This window comes from Ursus americanus, chromosome 3, assembly GCF_024610735.1.
Source record: "Ursus americanus isolate L20-20 chromosome 3, mUrsAme1.1.p, whole genome shotgun sequence".
Taxonomy (NCBI): Eukaryota; Metazoa; Chordata; class Mammalia; order Carnivora; family Ursidae; genus Ursus; species Ursus americanus.
In genome coordinates this window covers 45,866,090-45,882,098 of record NC_142129.1, presented here as the reverse complement: position 1 = coordinate 45,882,098, position 16,009 = coordinate 45,866,090, and the positions used below count along the sequence as shown (strand labels likewise).

The 16,009-nt window shown below is 39.2% G+C and overlaps 1 protein-coding gene across 2 annotated transcripts in view; it reads right to left on the bottom strand.

Annotated features, from left to right (window-relative positions):
- CPVL (carboxypeptidase vitellogenic like) overlaps nt 1-16,009 on the bottom strand; it is a 126,394-nt gene that overhangs the window by 99,538 nt on the left and 10,847 nt on the right. For both annotated transcript variants that reach the window (XM_045792954.2, XM_045792956.2), the window contains exon 2: nt 6,254-6,442. In XM_045792954.2, coding sequence (XP_045648910.2) covers nt 6,254-6,431 — 178 coding nt within the window. In that variant the 5' untranslated portion in view covers nt 6,432-6,442. The remainder of the gene's footprint in view (nt 1-6,253; nt 6,443-16,009) is intronic.

The following is a 16,009-nucleotide window of genomic DNA, read 5'->3' as shown; positions in this document are numbered from 1 at the left end:
CCCACCCCCACCCTGGGCTTTCTGCAAGGATCAAATGAAGAAAGCTGCACATAAAATGAGGGCACAGGCAAGGGAAGAGAAGATTATCACTAGCCCATGGGCCACCCCACCTGCAGTCTGGAAGACTTTGCTTTTTTCCAGCTTACTCCGGTTCCCCCAGGGAAGATTGCATAATTCATTCCAGTTTCTCTAGCTCTTCCCAAAGGGACCTATCCTTCCCTGCCAGAAAAAGGCAAAGAAAAAAGAAAGGGAGAGGAGCATTTTAAGAAAAGGAAAAGGGAAATGTTTGGGGAAAGTGCTATGTGCCAGCCCTCCTCCCAGCCTACACCCTTCCCCCCAGCAGCCTTGCTTCCCTCCACCCTTCTTTGCTTCCGCTCTCAATCAAACCAAAGAAGGATCACCCTCCAGGGCTGGGCAGCCTTTCAAAACTTTTTTTTCTTTTTTCTTTTTTCTTTTTTTTTTTTTGCCACTTAAAAAATTGAGATATAATGGACATGTAACATTATATTAGTTTCAGATGTACAACCTAACCATTCGATATTTATGTATATTGTGAAGTGGTCACCACAATGTCTAGTAAACACCCACCACCATACATAGTTACAATTTTTTTCTTATAATGAGAACTTTTAAGATCTATTCTCTTAGCAACTTTCAGATATACAATACAGTATTGTAAACTATAGTCACTATGCTGTACATTATCATACCCCCAGGACTTAATTTCTTTTCTAACTGGAATTTTGTACCTAAAACACTTTTGACAAATTTTCCCTCAAACTATTAATCTTCTCCAAATCAGAGAACCCCCAAAAAGGGGAGTGAGAACTGAAGATGGAGGGGTTGGGGATAAGTGAGATGTGAATCACAGAGAGGTAAGCGAGCAGGAGAGGATTCGAGAAAGAAGACAGAGAAAAATGAGAAAGATCGAAGTAGGATGAGAAAAAGGAAATATGTAATAGAAAGGAGCTGGAGGGAATGGAAGATGGGAGAGAGATGATTGAATCAATCTATCTCTCTGAGGCCAGCCTAGCACAAGGTCCGCCGGCTGCTCTGAAAATGATTCCAGGGCTCCTCCAGCCCTCCTTCACTGAGGGTTCCAAAGATGTTTGTCTGCTATCTTTTACATATTCAGGTGCATTTCCTGCTTTCCCTTCTAGATCAGGGGCTACTGGAAAGCAGGGAAATGGTCTTGTTTATCTTTGCACCCATGGGGATGCCGATTTAAGAACTTCAATACATTCAATATACACTTTTCAATGAATGTTAGCGAATGGATGAATGAATTAATAAACTAAAACCCATCACACTGACAATACACTAGGATTAGCGTATTTCTACAAAAACCTTCTAAGGAAGGCAGGCCTTATTTAGATCTTAAAAATTTAGAAGAACTTTTCCCTGGCTCACAAAAAAGTGTTTCACCCCATTTCAATTTTTAAGTTTCCTTTAATGAAATCATGGTAAAATAATTAAAAGTTCTTTCAACTAAAACGATAGTTCATATTTTCAAATGTTTGGTTCATTCTTCCAGAGCCTATTAATGGAATGTGGAAAATAAACTCCCAAGATGTAGGAGTTTCTTACTTCCTGGAACCATGACTCACAATACAAATGTTCAAAACAGTTAAAAAAAGGAAAAGGTTTTCTTTGAAGTGATTTCACTTCCTCCGTATTATTTACTGCAGTCACCAATGTTTGTGATATTAACACTTTGAAAAAGATCGGGGTGTAACCAAAGAAGAACTTGAACCAGCTAATCAGGAGGCATATTACATTCACAAAGACTCCAGTACAGGACAAGACAGTGCCAGACCATAAGTGATAATGAAGACCTGATAACAAAATACTCTAATTTTAAAGTTTGTGAAAAGGCAGTGTCTGTAGATATTTTTAAATTTGCCTTCTTTATTCGTTTTGCTTCCAGGGTTTATTCTAGCTGCAGAGAAAGCAAACATGCAATTACAATTACACAAAACTAAACCAGCTAATTGGGAGATTAAATAAAAAATTCCCTTGTCTTTTTGTGAATTACTATTTATCTCAAGAATGTTCCATTGCGGGGGCGCCTGGGTGGCGCAGTCGTTAAGCGTCTGCCTTCGGCTCAGGGCGTGATCCCAGCGTTACGGGATCGAGCCCCACATCAGGCTCCTCCGCTATGAGCCTGCTTCTTCCTCTCCCACTCCCCCTGCTTGTGTTCCCTCTCTCGCTGGCTGTCTCTATCTCTGTCGAATAAATAAATAAAATCTTTAAAAAAAAAAAAAAGAATGTTCCATTGCAATACTAAGACTCACGTTCCTAAGGTTCTGACAGGCTCAATAAACAAAAGGGATTTAGGAGAATGAGCTGACCATCTGTCCAGAGTTTCCTGAGCTTTCAGTAAAGCGGATGAATAAAATTATCCTTAATTATGTTGTCACAACTACATTTTTAATACCCAGATGTACCAGGTTTTGGATCAGCCACTTAAAATTCCATTCAAAAATTTTGATGGTGTAAAAGAACTTTAGAAAGTGACATTACATCAGCTTTACTGTTTTAGATGTTGTCGCTCATCAGATGGAGATCCATCAGACTTGGCACAGAAGGACAGAGGATGAAAACTACCTCCCCCAGGAGCTTCCTCTGCTACTGAGGATGACCACGACGGTGAAATGCTTATAGGCAACAAGTACAGGAATGGGAGGGATGTGGATGGTCTCTCGGATGGGCTCCTCCATATTCTTTTCACTTGGTTCTTCCAGATGCATGACACAGACACACCACCACGGTCACTTTCACCAAATGCCTCTGTTGGAACTGCTCCTCAGTACACACATGTCCTTCTTTATCTGCCCAAATCTCACCTAGCGCCTTCAAGTCTGGATCTAGTCACACAGCACAGTGGCTCATACCTCGGGTTCTGGAGTCCGCAGAGATAGGTTTTAATTCCATCTCTGTCACTTACTATCTTTAAATGGCCCTCACCAAGATAGTTAATTTTTCTAGGCCTCAGTTTTCTTATCTGTGAAATGGGAACAATAAGTATGTCTTCTTCATTAGAGTTGCTCTGAGGATTAAATTAGCTAAGGTGTGGGTAACACCCATGTCTGGCACATATTTGGGTTTAAAACTTAAATCGTACAAATATTTATTGAGTGCCTATTACTTATAGAAACTATGCTCGGGGGGAGGGTACCTAGATGGCTCAGTCAGTTAAGCATCTGCCTTCAGCTCAGATCGCACATCAGGCTCCCTGCTCAGTGGGGAGTCTGCTTCTCCCTCTCCCTCTGTCTGCTGCTACCCCTGCTTGTGCTCTCTCTCTGTCAAATGGATGGATAAAATCTCGAAAGAAAGAAAGAAAGAAAGAAAGAAAGAAAGAAAGAAAGAAAGAAAGAAAGAAAGGAAGGAAGGAAGGAAGGAAGGAAGAAAGAAAGAAAGAAAGAAAGAAAGAAAGAAAGAAAGAAAGAAAGAAAGAAAGAAAAAGAATTTTTACTAAGTATTAGCCATTTGCCATTTTGACTACTACACTATTACTATTCTCTGGACTACACCAACCAAAAGGATAGTTTACCTCTCAAAATTTCCAGCATTCCTGCCTCAAATGTGATACTTCAATGTTTTAGTACTCACTGCTTTATGTCTTGTTTCATGTGTGTGCATCTTGGGGCGCCTAGGTGGCTCAGTCAGTTAAGCGTCTGCCTTTGGCTCAGGTCATGATCCCAGGATCCTGGGATTGAGTCCTGCATCAGACTCCTTGCTCAGCAACCTTTCCCTCTGTCCCTCCCCCACCTCATGTGCCCGCACTCTCTCTCTCTCTCAAATAAATAAATAAAATCTTAAAAAAAAAAAAAGAAGAAGAGCACAAGAGTCTTAAACAAAGGGAAATAAATTATAGTAGGCATATCACAGAGAGATGTCAGAAAATTTGAGTCCTAAACACATCTCTGGTACTCTTATCTGCATTTCCTTGGGCAAGTCACGTAAGGTATTGGAGTCTCGAAGTCCTCGTCTGTGGATTGGTAGGGTTGGTTCTGAGTATTCAACTCCTTTTCAGCTCTAAACTGGATGATCCGCTTTGATTTATTGTTGATGAACATAATCTAAGTCATCAGTACCCACTTCTTAAAGACGCCACAATGCGCGCATGTGATCCATTTTGGTAGCTTTGGATGATATTCTGTGTCTTCATATTTGCCTAGTGAAATGAGCCTGTACCACTGGGATACCATCTTTTCATGACTTTTCCACATTAAGTAAAAATGAGTCTTTTTAAAAAAAGGACTGACTACATTCTCTGACTACATCATCGAATGTACACTAGCGTCCACTGACCACATTATCAAAGTTTTTCACCTTTTCTTAGAAAAGAGATAGTGAGACATGGAGTCAATGTGTATGTCAGAAAAAGACATATGAGGGGCGCCTGGGTGGCACAGCGGTTGAGCGTCTGCCTTCGGCTCAGGGCGTGATCCCGGCGTTCTGGGATCGAGCCCCACATCAGGCTCCTCCGCTAGGAGCCTGCTTCTTCCTCTCCCACTCCCCCTGCTTGTGTTCCCTCTCTCACTGGCTGTCTCTGTCCTGTCGAATAAATAAATAAAGTCTTTAAAAAAAAAAAAAAAGAAAAAAAAAAAAAAAGAAAAAGACATATGACCAGGACTCAAATGCACCCTTAAGATACAAGAATGTGTTGGTTTTAAAGCAAATAAAACAAACAAACAAACAAAAATATATGACATCCTATTAGCTATGAGAATATTTCAAATGAAGAAAAGTTGCTTTATTTTAAAACTTCTTTATGGAGTCCATACACTTATTTTTGATCTGTAAAATGATTATTTCCTTAAAATATCCAGGATCACTTTCACACGTTCTCATGCTATCAACCACCCTACCAGCCTCACAGCCATTAACTCGTTCTCTCGGCCTGCGATTAGAGATAAACTTCAGTCCTTCAAAGCAAGTGCCCCCACCTATGTGCCAGCTGCCACATCTCTCATCTACTTAAAGAAAGTACTCCTGGGGCACGTGGGTGGTTCAGTTGGTTAAATGTCCAACTCTTCATTTTGGCTCAAGTCAGGCATGATCTCAGGGGTGTGGGATTGAGCCCCGTGTCAGGCTCCCCACTCAGCACAGAGTCTGCTTCTCCCTCTCCCTCTGCTCCTCCACCTGCTCTCTCTCTCTCTCTCTCAAATAAATAAATAAATAAAATCTTAAAAAAAAAAAAAAAAAGCAAGTGCTCCTGAAATAGTTTCCCCACCCCAATCAACTTCCCCCTCTGCTGGATCATTTCTACCAGCAAACACATGGTCTCTTACCCTCTTAAAGACCCTTCCTGACCCCATAGCTCCCTCCAGCCACTACCCCATTTCTCTGATTCCTTTTACAAATAGCACTCCAGACTAGTTAGCTATATACTATTTTATAGTTCAGGAGCCTACTGATGTCCAGAAAGATTAAATCATTTATCTACACAGTGATTTACCCAAACATAAAGAAGCATTAAAAGCAGGGGTATATCATAAATTTTAGTCTCTGATGATACCAAAGAACATATTTTTTCCTATTACTAATAATAACAGAAAAACCCACAATGTCTAAATAAAAAGCCACTAATATTTAGGGAGCAATTTACAGGTTACAAAGAGTCTTCATGTACATTTTCTATCTGATTCTTAACATCCCTGCAACCCCACAAAGGGATTATATCCCCATCTTGTTAATGAAGAAACTGAGGCCTAGGAGGTCTGGGGAACTTGCCAGGCAAAGGGGCGCAACACTGTGCCTGTGGTCACAGACTGAGGAGTGAGGTTGTCGGGGTGTGAATCCTGCATCTATCAGCTGGTGTCCACGTGACCCTGGCAGGTAACTTAATCTCTTTCTGCTTTAGTGTTCTTGTGTGTCAAATGGGTTTGCCTCCCTGGGTTGTGGAGATGCTTACACGAGTTTGTGTAGAATCCCTGGAACCAGTAACTGACATGTATGAAGTTCTAAGGTTAATATTCACTTTATTAAGTGCTCGGTTGTGGACAGGCACTATGCCAGTTTTATAAATAGAAGGGTAGGGGCTCCACTACGAGACAATTTGTCCCTGGCAAACTCTCATTTTAGCTCAAAACTCTGATAATATAGGACATCAAATCATTAATATTTGAAATAAAAACAACTAAGCAAAAATACCCAGAATGATTTTGAATCCTGTAAGATAATTGCTTTAAAAAAAAAAAAACCTGTTGAAAATACACCAGTGGATTTCTGATTTTATGAAACTTACCTTCTTCAAGTTTTCCAGCTTCAATGTAGGGAGTAAGAAACAATGGATCTCCTACATCTCCCTTATGTGGTACGGAAACCCGAACTTTTTTGTATAAGGAGTGAAAGAGTCCATCACCACCAGGGCTGAACATGAACACGGCCACCAAAACAGTCGCCTTCCACATAGCACCAACCATTCTCTCTAGTCCTAGGATGAAAACAACAAATGAATCCGAAGAGTAAATATTTACCCAGCCTTTTTACATACAAGACATTCATTTATCTCATTCCCAAAAACAGGTTATTGTAAAAATAAATAAATAAATAAATAAATAAATAAATAAAGTATATTGTATGTCAAAGCCCCTTGCTAAGCACCTTGGATACCACCTGAATAAAACAGACCCAATACCTGCTTACCCTGAAGTGAGTAGTCTAAGGGAGAAGGAGGCGCTATTCAAGGATTTATATTCTAACTAGAGAAACCATTTATATTTCTAAAACTGTGGTCTGAAAAGTAAATTCAATGCAGGGTTAGATAAAACCTCAAGACAGCAAGGACTCTGTAAGTGATCACCAGAAGAGTGGTAGAGACACTTATCTACCACAGGAAGGGAGAGGATTGAGAACACACCTCAGACTGAGAGAAACCAGGAAGTCCTTACCAAGGTCCCGGATGTGAGTAAAAGGCGGGTGGAGCCCAAATGGGCCGGAGAAATGGGGAAGGCATCACTGATGGGTGGAATAGCTCGAGCCAAAGTGAGACTTGAGTTGTCCATGGCACTTCACAGACAAATTTAAAATAAACAAAATGGATTTCCGCTTACCTCTTCTGTCTCTTACAAATCATAAACTTGGCATCCAAGAGCAAAAAAGAAAAGAAGGAAGAAAGGGAAGGTCCTACAACTATCTACAGGTCCCTGCCCTGTAGTTACCTGATAAATAAACTCAAGAGCTACGCCTCAAACTTTATGAACACAGCTTTTTAAGGGTCTTCAAATCTGATGTTTGCTTAGAGTATTCATCTCAGCTGATAATAATAATGGCTTAAAATTATATGATGATTTCCCGAAACTTGTACATAAACATGTAATTTGTATTTACAATGGGCTTTCACATGTGTTTTCAGCTGATTTGAATATCTTAATAACCAGACCAGGAAATCAAAGATGATTATCACCAATTTTAGAGAAGGAAAATTTCACTCAAAGGAATGCCTTATCCAAGGACATGCTGAACCAGTCAAGGCCAAGACCAGGTTAAGTTGAGTCACGGGTACACAGGGCTGGAGGGCAACTTTTTCTTAAATTTTGATGTTTTGTTCATCGTGGATTTTCCTTTGTATACTTTTGATTTTTTTTTCAAATATTGCATTAAAATACTATGTATCATGATTATTGAGTTTTTCGGCACTCTCTTAAATTTTACCCTGGGCAAGGGCCTCATTTGATTCACCTTAATCCTTAATGCTACGTATTATGATCCGACATAAGTGCTATTATTACTCTTCACTACTATTATTTAAGCATGATCCAAATTCTTAGCTCTAAAGTCTATTTATTCATGAAATGAATAAATACTTTACTCACGCAGGTTTCTGGATGTAGAAAGAAGTATACAACTATGCAAATATAATGCCTGCTTTGGACTGTTTAAAATAGTGCTTTAAAATACCATGCCATTAAAACATCTTAAAAACACAAAATGTGTAAAAATCTATTACCACATGCTTATCACAACCCCAGCTGGCATAACATGAAAATACTGGTTGTAACAAATTTTAGACACATTCCCCAATAAGATAAACATTTATAATTATAATTTGATCAAATATACAATGCTTGTCAAGTCTTTTCACGGTTAACTTAATAGAAATCCCCATACTTCATGTAAACAAGCCCAACCAAATACAATCTGGAGCTAAAAAAAATGGTTTTGCTTATTATTGACTATAATAAGGAACGAAATGAATTTAAAACCTGAAATAGTCCCAAGAAGCCCAAGAGTAGTGACCACTATGGAGCTGATAAAACATTTTTTTTTAATTATGTGAACTTTTTACACTGATGTTTTGATAACATAACTACTTTCAACGAATACTTAAAATCAACACTCTTACTCTCTAACTGGCTCAGGAAAAAAAAAAAAATCTGTGGAATTAAAAAAATACTGGAAGAAGCTCTTCCAGTAAGAGGTTTTTTTTCCTGGTGGCAGAAACAAGAAACGAATCAGGCCATCTAATTTCTCCATGTTCCTGCTGCAAACCTCCAGCTCCCTTTAATGGAAGTCATTAATATTTAAATAACCAGGGTAGTAACAACACTTCCCTTGTAAGCAGATGTTGACTCAAAGATGTTAAAGAAGGAAAGAGGTAAAACTCATCTTGGTTTAATTGACGTAAATCTAATACATAAAAGTAAGAGTTGGGTCAATTTAGTAGATCTCATTAACATTTAATCAAATAACTATTAGAGTCATGGTTTCTCAAGCCGGTGAATTAAAGCAACAACATACTTCATTTCATAATTCTCATTTAACCATCAGAATTCCTGAACGGTGCTTGGCTGTCATCTCTCCTCATGAAAATGAAAGCTATTTTACCATGGATGGAGAAGTGTTGTTGTTGTTGTTGTTTTCCTTAAATGCTTCTCAAATGTTTTTGCTTATCCTAAATTAGCCCAAATCTTGTAACCTACTGAACATTTATTGAGTACTTTCTAAACAAAAAATCCCGAACTAGAAGCTATTGCCCATAGAAAGTGGAAAAAAAAAAAAAAGATGAACCATACAATTTATCATGTCTATTTGAAATAATATGAAAACATTGATGCTATTTCCAGTTTAAATATATCATATTGAAGGATTCAGGCAAACTGTTCTTCCTAATGTTAGAAACACAAAATCTAAGTAAATACGAAGCAATATTGGCAGAATTAAATAAGCTAAAGGTCAAAAGTGTAAGATTTACTAAAATCGTCTTACTAAACCTTAAATATTACAGTTGGAAACCATAGGTTCAAAGTACAATGTTTTTCTATAAACACAGCTATTTATCACAGTGTTCCTTAGAATAAAGACTGTCAACAATGTAAACAATTTAAAATAAGTAAGTCGTTGTACACCAAAAAGATGGAATTATACACAGCAATTAAAATGACAAGAATATTTTGGAAAATATACTAAAATGTTAGGTAAAGAAGAGCAGGCGATTATATTGGATATATGGTAGTTTCTCCTTAATTAATAGTTCTTTAAAATTTCTAAAGTTTCTACAATAATTACTCTTCTAATTAGAAAAAAATAGTTTCTGGTTTTGCTTTTGTTAAGATAAAGTGAAGCAAGTGATAGACATGGCAAAAAAATGCTGGTTCCTTATTCCTTGTTACTACCTGGTTATGACCTCTTGCGTTTCCTAGGAATGAGGGTTCTGTTTGTTCTTTTAGAATACATTCTTCTTTCTCCAACATTCTGTGAGGAAGTGTCTTGATCTCCTAGAGCCACAGAACCTCAAGACTCAAAGTACACTTTCTCTTTGGCAAATTAGAAGCTTCTGCGTAAATGTGAGATGCTGTTATAATAATAATTACTATTATTATATTGTATTTAATTCTGCCTGGAATCGAGTCCATAACAAATGTGCACATAATTGGTATTGGCAAATATTTGCTGAACTGATGTGTTTAAATAATGAATCATATTTTAGACAGATATGAGATATTAGATATTCATGTGGTCCAATTCTTTCATCTTGGAGACTAGAAAACTGGAGCCAGAGAAGTACATAAATGACGTACGATTACACCACTGGTGAGTAGTAGGGCCAAGACTCAAAGCCAGGATTTATTTATGGCTCTACATCGAATCTGCTTTCCACACTTCTATCCTTGGTTACAATTATATTCAGATATTCTATTATTGTCTCAATAGATAACTGTAACAGTCCTAAACCCCTTTCACAGAGCATGCACTAAAAATGACAAATGAATAAGCAGAAATATTAATAAGTCAATCTTCCCAGAGAAATTTGGTTTTTAGAAACAGTAAACACTTAATCCAGGTTCTGCCAACTCATTCATTGATGCTTCAGTGAGGCAGTGACTTCTCTGGGTCCCAGTTGATGTGTTAAAACCAGTGGTTACGGGGCTTCATCAAGATAAAAAGCTTCTGCACAGCCAAGGAAACAGTCAAGAAAACTAAGAGGCGGGGTGCCTGGGTGGCACAGCGGTTAAGCGTCTGCCTTCGGCTCAGGGCGTGATCCCAGGGTTATGGGATCGAGCCCCACATCAGGCTCTTCCACTATGAGCCTGCTTCTTCCTCTCCCACTCCCCCTGCTTGTGTTCCCTCTCTCGCTGGCTATCTCTGTCTCTGTCAAATAAATAAATAAAATCATAAAAAAAAAAAAAGAAAGAAAGAAAAGAAAACTAAGAGGCAGCTCACAGAATGGGAGAAGATATTTGCAAATGACACTACAGATAAAAGACTGGTATCCAAGATCTACAAAGAACTTCTCAAACTCAATACACAAGAAACAAATAATCAAATCAAAAAATGGGCAGAAGATATGAACAGACACTTTTCCAATGAAGACATACAAATGGCTAACAGACACATGAAAAAATGTTCAACATCGTTAGCCATCAGGGAAATTCAAATCAAAACCACATTGAGATACCACCTTACGCAAGTTAGAATGGCAAAAATGGACAAGGCAAGAAACAACAAATGTTGGAGAGGATGTGGAGAAAGGGGAACCCTCTTACACTGTTGGTGGGAATGCAAGTTGGTACAGCCACTCTGGAAAACAGTGTGGAGATTCCTTAAAAAGTTAAAAATTGAGCTACCCTATGATCCAGCAATTGCACTACTGGGTATTTAACCCAAAGATACAGACGTAGTGAAGAGAAGGGCCATATGAACCCCAATGTTCATAGCAGCATTGTCCACAATAGCTAAATTGTGGAAGGAGCCAAGATGCCCTTCAACAGATGACTGGATTAAGAAGATGTGGTCCATATATACAATGGAATATTACTCAGCCATCAGAAAGAACGATTACCCAACATTTGCAGCAACATGGACATGGACAGGACTGGAGGAGATTATGCTAAGTGAAATAGGTCAAGCAGAGAAAGACAATTATCATATGGTTTCACTCATTTATGGGACATAAAAAATAGCAGGAAGATCGGTAGGAGAAGGAAGGGAAGAATGAAGGGGCGGGGTAAACAGAAGGGGGAATGAACCATGAGAGACTATGGACTCTGGGAAACAAACTGAGGGCTTCAGAAGGGGGAGTGGGGGATTGGGATAGGCCAGTGATCGGTATTAAGGAGGGCACATATTGCATGAAGCACTGGGTGTTATATGCAAATAATGAATCATGGATCACTACATCAAAAACTAAGGATGTACTGTATGGTGACTAACATAACATAATAAAAAATTATTATTAAAAAATAAGTAAATAAAACCAGTGGTTGCATTTCCAGGAGCTTTGAGAGCTCATTGTTCAACAAAGCCATTGCTAAAAATTAAACTTAATCATTTTATAAGTTTTCTTTAAAAACATAAGTAATAAATAGTCAAAACTCATCACTTCATAACTGTTTACTACATTTTACCATGACTCCAGGGTTATGGTTTTTGTATGTGGTAGACAGATTACATAATGGTTTGGTACAGTGCATTTCTTTCCAACTCTGTGTTCAGGAACATCCTGTTGGTATCTTGAAATCAGCCCTGGTGGGAGTATTTACACCACAGAAATCAGCAAAGACTCCCACACTCAGAGAGCTGGTTTTTAAACATTTACCCACACATGGTGGTCTCATGTTCCTAATATGAAAAATAAGCTGGAAACTTCTTTCCATCAACTCACACTCTAATTCCAATTGAACTGATCAGCAGAAGAGACAAAAGGGGAAAATATTGCCAAGTTGTCCTAGTGTTTGAAGGCAACCATTAACATGGTCAGATATGCATGCCTTCTAGAAAAGAAACCTGAAAAAGCCACTGGAAACTGTGTGTTCTACCAATGAAAAAAGAATCAAAAACAAAAACTCCAGAATGAGGACAGAGAAACAAAGAGCAAACATGTCAAGCCACCCTCTGTTCTCTCCTTCCCACTTGCCTATTTTATATTATAGATTATTATTCCAATGAAAGGAGAGGAACAGGTCCATGTAAGAAAGGCTGTACCTGCAGTAAAATAGCTATTTGGATTCTCCCTCCATATTTAACTGGCTTTAGTGGCTCCCAACATAAGAAAACATTCCCCAAAACAAACGAAACAGGCCAACTAGTAACAGACATTTCCATGAAATCTGTAATAAAAGAAAGGTACAAGAAAGTGGCTCCTCTACTTTAAAAAGATGTCAGCACATGTCGAGATTGTTCAAGCATATCCAAAGCACCCGAATCCTATAAGAAAGAGCTACGGTGCACCTTCCACTAAACACCACATCTAGCTCTTTTGCTAAAAGATTTCCATGCACACAAGTGGCTTATTGGTTTATTTGGATAAACAAACCTTTATCCAAATAAACAAACCTCTATTTTGAGGGATCCCCTACTCGTTTTCCTCAAGACATCATTTTAATTTCTCAAATCGATGTTTGAAGCGCTCTTTTCCCAGGAAAGACATAGTACCAGACACACGAGGTGAGCGGTGATGGGCAACCTTCTGCTGGGGGGCACTGAGGACATGCCTATCTCCTTTTCCCAGACCACCCCTCTGGCATCACACAGGGGTGTCTAATCTTGCTAATAACTTAGTCATTCCCATCTCTGCCAAGGTATTTTTGGACTCAAAGGAAAGAAAGGGAGATAAACTGGAGTTGTGTGGCAGGTAGAGAATGAAAAGAATCAGGAAGAGGAGGAATATTATCTGACACAGGAGGAGGCAGCTCTGCCTTGAAGTCTCACTGCAACCAGGGAAAATTTGAATGGGGGTGGAAAGTAAAAAGTAGACAGGTCCCAAAACGTTAATAACAGTTTTGAAACAGAAAGACATCCTTACGAGGCCTCATCATAATAATACCAGCAATAGCTACCAATTATTGAACATTCTCTATATACAGGGAAATGTGCTAATTACTTTATATTTTTATTTCCAACCTTCCTGGGGCAGATACGATTATCATCTCATCTTAGAGATGAGAAACAGATCCTCAGAGAATTTAAGTTATTGGCCCAAGTTCACACCACTAATAACTGGTAAAGCAAGGAGTTAAGGCCAATCCTAATCAGTCTACAAAGACTATCCTATAGTTGCAATACCAACTGTGGGACAGAGTCCCTCCTCCTTATTCAGGTAAATTTGGAAATATGATATATTATATGCCTGCAGAATTAAATTATTATGTTAAGAAGTTCTGCTGTAAATCAATCTGTTAAAACTTTAGCCCAGTATTTCCCAAACCAACAATTTTTTTAAAAGATTTAATTTATTTATTTGAGAGAGAGAGCAAGAGAAAGAGAGAGCACAAGCGGTGGGGGGGAGCGGCAGAGGGAGAAGCAGGCACCCCATCGAACAAGGAGTCCCGATGAGGGGCTTAATCCCAAGCCCCCCAGATCATGACCTGAGCCTAAGGCAGACGCTTAACCAACTGAGACACCCAGGCATCCCCCCCAAACCAACAATTTTTGATCAGGAAAAGCTTCTTATTATTGCGTAATGTCTAAAAATTTTATGTAATACACTCTGTGGCCTTTATTCATTCAACAAAACATGGTGGAGGAACATGGATATTCTAAGCCCTTCCTGCTGGGCTAACACTTCAGTTACGGTCTGGAAACATCTCTGGGTAGAGCCAGCCTTGAGGAAACAATGCCAAGGCCCTGAGGTGCCAATAAGTTTTGTTTGTTGTTGGTTGATGGGAGCACAGTGAATGAAGAAGGAAGTGGCAGGCACATGATGAGCTCAGAGGTGCTCAGGGCCAAAGTACGCAGAGTTTTAGCTGTTTTCATTTTCATTAGCAGTAGGAAATAATACGGTCTAATCGGAATTGTGAAATGGCAAATGATCACTCCGGCTGCCATCCAGCGAGTAGACTATGGGAGAATAAGGATGGAACCAGGATACCAATTAGGAGGCTGATGTAATATTCCGGGAGAGAAGGCAGAGGCTGGACCAGGGAGTAGTGGTGCAAGTGGTGAGAAGTGTGAGCTACATTTTGCAGGCAAGCCCACCGGTATTTATTAATAGACTAGCTATAATGGCTGAGGGAAGGAAAAGAAGCAAGGATGACTCCTAAGTTTCTTTTGCCCAGAGCAACTTCGTGGATTATTATGCATTGAATTGTGTTCCCCCCCCAAAAGATACATTGAAGTGCTAACCCCCAGTACCTCAGAATGTGACCTTATTTGGAAATAGGGTCTTTGCAGGTGTCGTCAGTTAAATTAGAATGAGGTCATACCAGATGAGGACGAGACTTAAATGCAATGTAACTGGTGTTTAGCAAAGACACACAGAGAGGAGAGCACCAGGCAAAGTCAGAGAAGAAGGTCATGTGACAGTGGGGGCAGAGACTGGAGTGGTGCATCTAAGAGCCAAGAATCGCCAAGGATTATGGCAAACACCAGAAACAAGAAGAGTCAGGGAAGGATCCTCCTCTTCCTCTCCCCTTCTGCAGGTTTCAGAGGGAATAGGGCCCTGCCAGCACACTGATTTTGGACCTCTATTTGAGATAATAAATTCCGATGTCTTAAGCTGCCCTCCACCCCCGTTTGTGGTCCTTTTTATAGTAGCCCTAGGAAACTCATACATGGATAGTGGGACCAATATCCAACTGGAGGTTGGGAAAGCTCTGGAAGGAGTCCGGCTGGAGGGGGTAAAATTTGAACCATCACCCATCTAATGGGAAAGAGAAGCTAAATTGATTTCTTATTAAGATATGTCTGGCATTATTATAAGCCAGGATTTCCCACAGGATCTTTCGTGAAATATTAGCTCAATAAGATGTTAACAGATTTTAAAAGGACAAAAGTTTGGGAAAATTTGGGTTAAAGGAACTTAAACAGGTTTCCTGGTTCCAGAACATCTCAGAGCCTTTCATTTGTTAATGGGCAACATGTGTTTACTTGACTGTGACTCTGTTCTTAGAGAGGCCCTGAATCCAGAGGTTTACATAAGACGTATCCAGATGAGGACACTAAGTCCCAGGCTGAACAATTTCTCAAGTCCTGGGTTAATTTTCTCAAGCCCCACTTAGCTATTATTAAACAGTAAAGCTGGAATTTGAAGCCAGATCTAGATGATTCCAAAGTCCATGTATTTTACATATATCATTGTATACATGACATAAGAAAATCTGCCTCCACATAACTTTTGACAAAAGCAGAATTCTGGGTAAACTGGGTTATCTTGGCATTTGCAAAACTTATAGGTACTAAAATTGCAAGTGATTTAAGGGCACGTCTTTCCGCGAAGCAGTGAAAATCACATGCTCAGAGAATGCTTCCTAATGGATTTCTCGTGTAGGTCCTTCAGTTTTGAAACCGATCTTTTAGGGGTGGCTGAAGCCCTCAGTCCTTTAGGACTCATGGCAAAAAGCACTATCTTCCGGTGAGAAATTCTTTATTTTTCTGATGTAAATTAGCCCTATTCTTTTTAGAATCAGCCTCTTTTTTGCTATCTACTATGACTAAATATTTCAAATAAAAAATTAGGATACAAGATGACAAATACAAGGGTAAGACTGGGCGCTATGGATGAGAATATTTTATATGAGGATGGTCCTGGGAAATCTGCGGTGATGTCACCTTAACTATTGTT